Below are 11,213 nucleotides of genomic sequence, written 5' to 3' on the forward strand. Positions count from 1 at the left end.
TAATTTTTGAAAACCGGTCATATCGATATGTAAGTAATCCGTTTGATCGTTATACACATACTCAGTCTCAGCACTATATGCATTTACAGAGCATCAGTATTAACCAGTCTCAGCCAGCTGTGAATGGAAGTTTCAGTAGACGCAATGATGGTACGGTAAGCTGATTACATTTTGTGATGAAGGTACTTGTGCCTGTGTTTACGTCTTTTTAGTTAGTTAAACCGAAAATGTCGTTTAAATATTACAGTAGTCAGCTCACAACTTTCTATTGTTCCCTTCTGGTAAGTCAGTAATTTTCTTTCATCTCAAATTATAACTTTATTTTCTTGATAACATTTCTGTCCATGAATCCAAGTTGATTCCATTTCTTTATTAAATTAGTTTTATTCTCCTTGGGACATGCAAAATTTCTTCCGATATCCTTTCTTGTTCAACTTGTGTCGATAGTGTTACGCCTTATAGCAATCCAGATGCAGTTCATCTAGTTCATTTAATTATTTAGTTTAGTTCATTCGATGTAAAATGATCAATCATGTTTCCTGTTTTCAATAAATAAATACAGGTGGAATAAGTATGCACGGACAAGACAGGTTAGGATATATTAGTCCGTTTCGTTCAGACAATACATATCCTGAATTTGAGATTTCGGATGAGAGTGAGTTCTTGTATTATTCAGTTATATTTTGTTTTGTTACATATTCCCACAATTTATTTTACATACATTATTCTCTATTTTACTTGATTATTACACAAGAGCTTATCAACACACGATGATTGTTTTGTTTGTGTGATTTTGGTACCAGAACATGAGTGTTTCACAACACCTTTTGATTACTATCATGTGAAAAAATTACACAAAACAGAGATTCATCTCAAAATACAAACACATTGGAAGGGTAGAAATGATAAAACAAGTGATGTTATTGTTTGAGTGCCAATTACCAACTCTTCAGTCTATCAAAACTACAAGATAGCAGATATCGGCATCGACACGATACATCTTCATAGACTAAATGAACCGGAATTATCACATGTGCAACAATAAGCGATGTTGTGAGAGACGTCATTTTGAATTATTGATATCCATGAACTATCAAATCATACTTCATGTCTTCCAATACTTTTCTAGCAATTACTTCATTCATACAAGTCTAATGTCTTCGAGTCGCTGTTTGTTTACCATCGAGTTTTGGATTCGATCTTTGCAATGACATTCGTAGTATTACCGAATTTGAATATAGGCACTTCATGTGACAGATGAACAATCATAGAATAATAATATTCTGCTATCAAACCAGAACAACCTAGAACACCCATATTGCAAACATCCGTTTTTAATCAGTTATCAGAATTGATTATTAACCGAATCTCAGAAAATGTTATTATATTGGTATTGTCAGTTAGACATTAACGGTCTGTACCACAGTCTAAAGCTCTTAGAACAGATGTTACGGAAGTAAACTATTCTTCTTAGTTGAATGGATTGAGACATTTATCATACGGATGAAGCTGATAATATTTCTTGAACTTTCCACATGAGAGATGCTTGAGTATTTGACTGCATCGATTCAATAAATCTCAGAATGAAGATCATAACTTACATGCAAATGTAGTCCGTGTTAATACGTTCATTTATTGAATGTGATATATATTCGTTATGCAGATATTTAAACATCCATTTTTATTTTCATTATTTCAGAGGAATTACTTGCTGTCAGATGGTTTATTAATAAAGACGTTGATGGTAAACGTAAGTCAACACATGTGGAATCTAAACACCTACGTCTTCATTCCATATGATTATTCATAGGTTGTCAGATTCAATTTGTCTCAGAAACTGAAGATGTAGGAATTTGTCACTTTTCAGAGAAATGAGGGTAGAATCATTTGTGAAATCCACTGGTCGCTTGATGACGTTGAATAAGATTTGAAGAATAGTTGATGTGATTTGGAAACGACTAGGTTTGATGAGTAAAATACATATCACTATAGTGGATAAATCAGGCCACAATCCTATTTCATTTGTGATTCATTTACGTTTACAGGCTTGAATTGAATTTGATGATCACATTCAGTTTCAAAATAAATAAATTGTGTTTTATGTTTGCCACAAAGTCTGTTCTGTACACAACACACTCATCTACACATCCATTAATCTCACAGTCATTCCTAAATATTATCCATTGAAATTTTAAAAATATCCCATCTATCTAGGGCTGTTCGTTTCTTATCTACAACAAATAAACACTATGGTCGTATTCAGTTGATCGATTGAAATATCACGTGACCATGTAAACAATTCAATCCCCAAGTCCATTTTGTAAGCAAACACTCCAAATCTTATGTCATGTGTACACAGTCTCGATTGTTTCAGCAGGCATTCAAGAACGTATATCGCATACATGTGAATACTTCATTGACCATCGGATTTTAATGGAACAATTACCGATTGATTGTTTCAGTAATAATACAATAGTTGTACAGCTTTAGGCGTTCGACATTCGTCTAGAAGGATGTATGTTTCTATCATTCACATGACGTGCACTTAGAATTATGTAACATGAAGTTAACTGAGGAAAATATTTGACATAACACAGTAAATATTCACTGAAACATGGTCACTTTATGAGCTGATTTATACAATGTTACATCTACCGACAAATTGGTCATTGTTTTTGCCCAAGTTCTAAATATCGATGGTTTTCTAATTGTAGAGTTTACAGCCAAGGTAACTTGCCTAATACATCCAAATGGGAAGATAATGTTGTATTATGATAACGTAAGTCGCACAATTGAATGCAAATGCAGTTTTGTTTCACGTACTTCAGAATACTCAACTATTTCATGTTTATGAATACTGTCAAATATATCTAGTTACATTGAACACGAAAGGAATGTATCAACATTCTGGAATGTACAATCAGAATATTTGACACTATTATTCAACCTTTGATGACACATCTTATTCAAGCACTTGTTTAAAACAGTGAATAATTAGAAGTGAATCACTTCATTTTCATGTAGGAGGTTGTTCGTTGAGAGAACTTGACTCAAACTATCAACACTTTCTTTCAGATTCCAACGGAAATTAAAGAAGTTGAATGGAAACCGAAAATCGCCGGTATATTTGGATGTGGAGGAAGTAAGAAACATTTCAACGAATGTTGTCAGCACATTGATATCTGGTTACTCACATCATCAGTCATCTTTTTGTGTCATATTATTTTCTGTCTGTACCCTGGTTATCAGCACGTCAATACAGAACATTCCTTTATTCTATCACAGTGATCCAGTTCAATTTTCTTACAGTTTACGTTAAAGACTTGATTTGCTTGTAAAAACAACTGATATAAATGTCGTTGAAGTGTTGTGGATAATTGTGCAAAATGAAATTGATATGCGTCCCGTAAAAGCACTGTTCAAATGTCATTGAATGTTGAACATTCAACGTTAGATAGATGTTCACACTCGTTGTAGGAAAATTTCAGTATCACAACTGATTGTGAATATTAGTGTAAGCTAATTGTGGAAGTGTTTGACATTTGTCACTAATGCTTTCGACCATAGGTATACTATTATAAAATGAACTGAAATTAAAGTTTATGTGCATTGAATTCAACAACTCTCATACTTGATGATGCCACAGAAATGGTTCAAAGGAGATCGTTATGGTGTCAATTCAGCTTTCTGTGATAAATTTCATCGATAATAGATTTCACTGTCTACATATGCTTATACGCACTTAACTAGATATCTTGAGTAAAGCAACCTAGGTGTATGAATGTATTTATCCTAAAAGTGCGGATGACTATTTTGATGTGGCTCAATCTTATGGTTACCGATTGACGCATTCGGACGAGGACATATGAATGATGAGATTAAAGAAATGAGATTTACACTCATTTATTTTTTAACTTACAGTACACAAGTCACACTTTTAGTCCTCAGTCTTCACTCAAAATGAAGTGTGCTTTGTATGAAACAGAATTAAACGAATGGGACTGAATGGACTTTCATCGATTTTGATGTATATTAGTAACTTTTGGTCATGCTAGATAATCAGCAACTTATCTTATTTGAGACATTTCCCAGTTCCTTGTTTAGACCACGACTTAAATGGTGCAAATAACCTGTTGTATTTATAAACGAATTCTTAATTTTATGTGTCTTTTCTTGTTCAATATATCACACAAGATGAAACAGTATCTGAAATAATTACTCCTGAAACATGGATCAACAGTGGAACATTGGTGGAATATGAAGCTGTCAGAAGTATGTTATAACTTATTTAATCAGCCATCACTATCTTCACACTTGAAAACGTCACTTTTATTTCAACGATTTGAACATTCCATGTATAATTTTATTCTACTTCCACATGATATCGAGGTATCTATCCTAAATGACATTTCACATATCATTAATAACTAGACATCGATTCGTTTGTTGAATGATGAAAAGGATTGAAAATCCAATTTGAACCAATATTGAAGTCTTCACTTTGATCAAAAAGTGACTTGACCACAAAGCAACAAAACGATGTATGAGATGATGTTAGTTCTGAATAAAATTAAGCGTCTGTTGGTTGATTACGCGTTGACGAGGAAGTGTCCGTATTTTCTTTTGGTACATGTGAAATGAAATCTCGCTGAGGTAGTGAATTCGCGAATACTTCGGAAACGATTGCCTATTTTCCAAAATCCTTGCTTTGTCATACTTATACGATCAATTGAAGGTATGGATATGTCTAGTCTCCAAATTACAATTTATCATAGCCAGTTTAAGAATTATTTCCACATTATGAAAATGTGTACCTTCTCATAAACATGTACATTGAGTAAGTATAAACAGATTTTAGTTCACCATGTTTTAGTCGACTAAAATAATATTTTAATCAGTGAGAGAATCATTCCATGGTATAATAATCAGATCGCCGTCAATATTCTGCGAATAAGATATTCCAGTCATCATCAGTGAATCTTTACCGATCCAACTAATTTCATAGATTAACTGACAGCACAAATAACAGAATGGAGTTACATACTTCGATATCATCCATCACAGTAGATCGACTGAAATCTCTTCAAGAAAATCATCATTGATCATTCTAAAAACAATGTCAGACTTCCTTTGTCGTTTAACTGAATTAACATAATTAAAACTCGATATCGAGTCTGAAAATAACTGAATTTCTTGAACTATGTGCATTCATAAAACTGATATCATCGAAATGAGTCGTGCAAGAATGAAAAATCAATGTAACGCTCTTTGCTGAGCACACTGACAGAATCCTGCCTACATGTCTGAGTGTAAACAGATATTGAAATCCATCGTTCATACTTGACAGAGTTTCGACACAGTTTCATTCAATTCAAACATGATGTCGCGAAGCATGATTGAAATTGATGACACACTGAATATTGCATTATGCATCGTAGTGACAATTTTCCAGTGAGTGAAATTGTCACTTAACGCCGAAATCACCATTATATCACTGGGTTATTATTACATGTTTTGTAATTCACTTACCTTTTATTTGGCAACTTCAAATTAAATCATCTCATTCTTTTCACAGACTATTGTCCAAAATACACTTCGCCTAAAGCATGCCAACGGGCAACAACATCGAATATAACTTGTTTTTGGTGTGATAAGGCGAACATATGCATTGATGATACTGACCAGGATGCTCATAACATGAAAGTTAATAACTGCCGTGTTAAGGTTAGTAATTCTTAATCTTCACAGGTCGATTCCAATTTTGGAAAATTACACATTTCGTGTACACCCATTCACTCGAAGGAACATCTTTTCTTTACGAATGTAAAACAACTTGTACACTACACTCAATGACTAAATTAAAGTTTTGTATACACTGATGTCAACTGATCCCATATGAGTACCATGACATCTTTCTATGGAATGAGTAAACAATAGATTGAAGCGGTCATTGACACTAATACTCGAAAAAATAATGATATTTCAGCTCATTGAAAGTGTGGTTATTTTAGAAACCGCATATCTATGTGGATTGTTGCAAAATACCGATGAAACCAGTTTGATTGAAGAAATGTAACCTGTTGAATCTTGTGTGTCTTGTTTTGATAAATAGTTGAAGTAGACTCCATTGTTGAAGTTCAGAACAAGGATTTTTGACTCTCTGTTGAGTAATATGTTACCTGATCACATTAGTTTAAATCAAAAAAATCAATTTTAAGTTTATTGATTTTCATTCGGATTGCGATTAGATGCGACATTCAGAACACAAATTTCATCACACAATTGAGTCGTCTATTAATTTCAGAATGGTGTGTACTCAGCATACAGACTGTCAAATCGATAGTTGATGTTCTAAATGATTGTACGAATGCAAATTGAGTAACTATTTGTTGAATATTATTCTATTATCAGTGATGACAATTGTGCATAATGATTACTGAATTGATTGAACAATATTTCACGTTTGATAATGAATGCTTTTGTTTTGTTTATTAAGCAGAACCCAGATGTGAATGGTTTGAGTACACAAACTACAGAAGAAACTGATCAACACTCGGTAAATATTTGATATTTAGTAATAAATACTATTCTTTTGTGTTTTTCTCCAGAACATGACTACTGAAGAGAATCTAGAGAAGAAATCATCTCGGTACTTGTATATAGTGATTCCTTTGATCATCACTTTCTTTGTTGTATGTGTTGGTTTTGTTATTTGGAAACGGCTACATAAAAGAAACAGAAGTGAAGAATGATTCTCAGAAATGTCTCATAACTTATTTTTTTTATTCCAAATTGATTTCATTTAGTACTTCTTTAGAACACTTTCCATATTGTTATTCACTTAAATAGTTTGGAATTATGTACATTCTTATGGTTCTTTACGTAATAACTTGTGTAATCTTATTGACAAAATATAGAACATGATTTTTACTATTTGCGTATTTGTCTTCATTGAATAGAAACTGTGTAGCGTTAAACAAATCCAAAAACCAAATAGCTCTGTAAGCTTTCGACATTGGATGCTGACCATATTAGTTTTAATACACTCACCTAGCTGAAGGCGATAAGTCATGCATCCGCACCAGATCACGAGTGTGAACGCCGTGCTCAACAACACCTGCAATCGCTAGCCAGATTGAATCGGACGATCCTCGATACATTGATAGCCTATCAAACATATTTTCGAACATCCTTGCTTCTGGCTTTTGATTTCACTTGGTGGTTACGATTCATAGAAGGTGTCACTGGTTAAGGCGTTGTCAAACTCTAACTACCCGCGGCATCCACAACTGACGTGTTTTGCGAGAGTTTGACATCATTTTGTTTTCGAATTAGTAGTATTGTGTAAACGTGATTTTATGATAGTTGCAATCAACAATGAGTCCGTTGTGAGTGCTTATTTCCAATAAAATATCACTACAGCCATTGTTTTAAACTGAGCAACCATAATAGCTTATGAATATAAAACTTGGCACTTTGATTCTTCGTTACTTGATTACTTGAAGTTCCGTAGAAGTTAGACGACAATCTGTTGTTAACTCGATGTTGTCAATACTGATTATGTTTCCTTCCATGATATTGTTGTTGTCACGGACGGTATAAGGTCAATTATTTTATTCAAAGCTTGGTCTATAGATAAGCCCAAACTAGGGTTGTCATAACCAGCTAAACACAAGACTCTAATGTTTTGGTTCAAGAATTGACTGCTGTGTGTGTCAAATGCTATGAAAGGATAAGAATTCAGCGTTGCACATTGATTCCCAGTTTTAATGTGCTTATATACATCACAGTTGGCACTCATAATGTTTTTTTATTCCATTTCATTGTTTTGAAGCAAGCAACGTTGTTCATTTAAGAATATTTATCTACGGATTATCATTGATAAACTTTCATCATTTTTGACAATGATCGCCACTGCTTATGATCTGTTGAAACACACCTACTTAATATTAGGTTTAGGTTGATATCCAGTCAGATTTCAGGAGAGATTGAAGAGCTCAGTCACTGAAATTTCAGGTGCATCTGTTTGTCAAAATGATTTCTGTTCTTATGGTCAGCAATCAATATCGTTTGATCAAAGACCTACATCTGTCCTCCGTTATCCGTTTGAGATAAATTATGTCGATAGTCTGAGTTGGTGTTCATTTTGTCTTTTAGGTTTCGAAGATTTTGTTGACGGTTGTGATTTCAAACTTGATTTAATGCAACTATCTTAACTTGTTGGTGAACCATCTCCGTAAACTCCGACAGGCCTACACTATAATGGACGCTCTTCAATGCTGTTCACCCTTTATATTACACTTGTCTTATCGTGTCAGTTCGATTTTGAATTTTATCATTCAACTCCCTTGTGTGAGATGTGGAACACGACTGTCTCTTTGCACATTCACTAAAAATTCTCTAAAGTGATGTTGTACTTTAAATGTACTCACCTACCATACATTTCGTACTTATTATCTTGAACTTTGGTGTGGTTTCAAGGCAATAACCAATACTTCAGATGTATACCAATGCGTATGAAAATATGTTGAAACTCCAACCTGAAACATGGATGGCATGACTTTTTCCAAGTGCCACTGATTGTTCATAGGTTATTATGAAATTGTGGCCTAAATATCCATGCCGTTATTCCATTTTGTTATATATAATTGTTTTTATTAATCTTTATTCAGGACTGCGAGTTTACTTACCAGTGTTTTCCACGTGTCGATAGTCAGTGTTTCAAATTCCACTATTTGTGATCATCACAGGCAAGCCCTCACGGTGAATTCATACAAAATCACAGAGAACTGAATGTTACCAACAGATATGTTGCACAGTTCTTGCCAATCGTCGGTTTTCTCTAAACGCCAAATATCCTTCAACTATTGTTAATTTACTGTGCTGTTTTTTTTTCTTTTTATGCAATCAATCATTAAAACTATAATGAAATCATTTTTGCCTTTAAACTAAGTAATAAATATCAATGAAAACCACCAACTAAATTGATCATGAGAAATAAACGTAACTCTATTTGTTGGACCATCTATATCTGCAGACACTAGAAGAGTTGTCGAAGAAACACCGTCAGAATCAAATGCGTGGAGCTCATTTGCTTGTCACAATACATGTTCGTCATAACCCTGATGTGAGCAGATGAGATGCATAGACCCGTCTGACCACGAGAATTCAATCTATTCCACAGTTGAACCTACAACAGTTTATAAGTCATGTGCATATTATTACAATACTTCTCACCTAATATGGGTTTGATGAGAGTCTTATAGAACATGACATTCTGCAGAATACAGACACAAAGGAGGTATGAGATTATAGTTATTTAGTAGACGTTGACTGATCATTAGATAATAGGCATATTCACATCTTTACTAATGACCCTATATCTGACTCCAGTTAGATCGTATGCCGATTGTCGTCAAAATATGCATGCCAGCAATCTTCGTGTAATTTTATCAACGTAATTCGTTTTTAAGAAATGAATGAATGAAATAAGCCAAATACAAAAATTCATTTTGAACACGTGTATTTCACACACTCAATGATCCAGACAGGCAAAGAGAGGAATAAAGTGGAGGAAATAGGACGAAACAAAGTGACATGTAGTAGAGAGGCGAGTAAGCCAACAGGACTACAATAAGTGAAATTCATTTACTGACGTCAACTTTCATCTTCATTATTGTGCAGGAAATATTCAGGAAACCGATACTCCTCGTGAAACTCAAATTTATATCGTTTAGTATCATAAAAACAGATTTTCCTAGCAAGTTGTTTCGTTTGTGACAAACTTTCAATGTTGTATAAGGTACGTCAATTCAAGCAGATCGTAAGAGGTTCAGCGAACCATCAAGCAAAAGAACGATAACAAATATAGTGAGTGACGAACAAACATACAGTTGTACAGGCTTCAAATTGTAAAATTCAAACCCATTCCATGTGAACTTACCTCAGAGCAAACTGAATTGACCAAAACTCGTTGTATGAAATTGGGAAGAAATGAAGAATATTTCATTGGACACTGTTTCCGATTTGTAAACAAGTAATCATATTCATAAGATGATGAAGTGATTTGGTTTGAGGTGTTAAGCTGTAAACAATGTTATAATCCAACAAATAATGTTGACGAAATGGATGTCAGGAGAATACAATCTACTTACTGGAATTCACAATCAGTACAACAGTAATATTCTTAGTAATAATAATAAAAACTCTTAATATTGTTGTTACGGTACCAGTAACAATAACATTGAATGTAATGTAATTAATATTGAAGACGTCGTATGGATATAATGTGAATTCAATCTGACGAACACTTCTAAAGAAATTTCTTCAAACCTATGCACATTGATAGTGCTAAGCAGTGGTTAATAGAGAGACATTGATGCATGATTTCAGTTTCACTATAGTTACCATTGATTGTTTGCTGCTTTGTATATTTGTACTTCGTCTTTTCCTTTTCGATCACTCGTCTTTTACATCTGAACTGTATTTCACTCCATACTCTATTTGAGGACTAGAAAATACAGTTGAAGTGATATAGAAAATAATATTGTCCAAAAGCGACAAATTATCCTCAGTGGACTGTATTTGTATGACCTGAAAACAACGTGTACCTCTATCGTCGTCTGAAAACTGTTCATACGGTTGGCTCTTAATTGACGATTTACTCGAGAAAATGTGTCTGGATATCGAATGGGATCGTCACAGCTACATGAGTTCCTCTAATCTAATATGCGTTTTGGCATAAGAAATATTTCTTCCTAAAATTATCATTAATGACATTAGTAGTGTACATTATCTTGGAGTGTAGTCTGTCTGTTGACCTCAGTTGTTATTTGCAGAAATACCATTGATTGTAATTTCTTGTTGTTTATCACCATATTCTATAAAGTTAATCAATCTATATTATATTATATTCTTTATTGTGTCGTTAGCGCAATGCGAATGATCATCACTAGAATAAGGAATGCCGCTTTCTAATAGTACATTTATATGAGTGATATTCACCGACACACGCAGAACAATGATGAATGAAAATTTCATCTTATAAATGAATACTACTTTTCTGAAGAGATAATGAGATGAATAGAAACAGTTTACCTGTCAATTCGTAGTACGTGTAATTTGAGAAATGCATCAAAACTGTAGCCATGTATAATCTCACTTCAAATTAGTTTAGTGATGGTTTCTTTAGAATTGTCTAGTGTTTAACGTCA

The 11,213-nt window shown here is 33.6% G+C and overlaps 2 protein-coding genes across 2 annotated transcripts in view; both read left to right on the plus strand.

Moving 5' to 3' along the window:
- Positions 1-6,933, plus strand: part of MS3_00001072 (uncharacterized protein) — a 242,527-nt gene extending 235,594 nt beyond the window's left edge. Inside the window, exon 10 of the mRNA XM_051208583.1 lies at positions 6,500-6,933. Coding sequence (XP_051072870.1) covers positions 6,500-6,568 — 69 coding nt within the window. The 3' untranslated portion in view covers positions 6,569-6,933. The remainder of the gene's footprint in view (positions 1-6,499) is intronic.
- Positions 444-3,562, plus strand: MS3_00001124 (uncharacterized protein). Its single transcript, XM_051208630.1, has 4 exons — positions 444-655; positions 1,700-1,750; positions 2,715-2,779; positions 3,076-3,562. Exons 1-4 carry the CDS (start codon positions 574-576, stop codon positions 3,286-3,288), a joined length of 411 nt encoding a protein of 136 aa, XP_051072872.1. The 5' UTR covers positions 444-573; the 3' UTR covers positions 3,289-3,562.
- Positions 6,934-11,213: the final 4,280 nt, after the last annotated feature.

This window comes from Schistosoma haematobium, chromosome 1, assembly GCF_000699445.3.
Source record: "Schistosoma haematobium chromosome 1, whole genome shotgun sequence".
Lineage (NCBI taxonomy): Eukaryota > Metazoa > Platyhelminthes > Trematoda > Strigeidida > Schistosomatidae > Schistosoma > Schistosoma haematobium.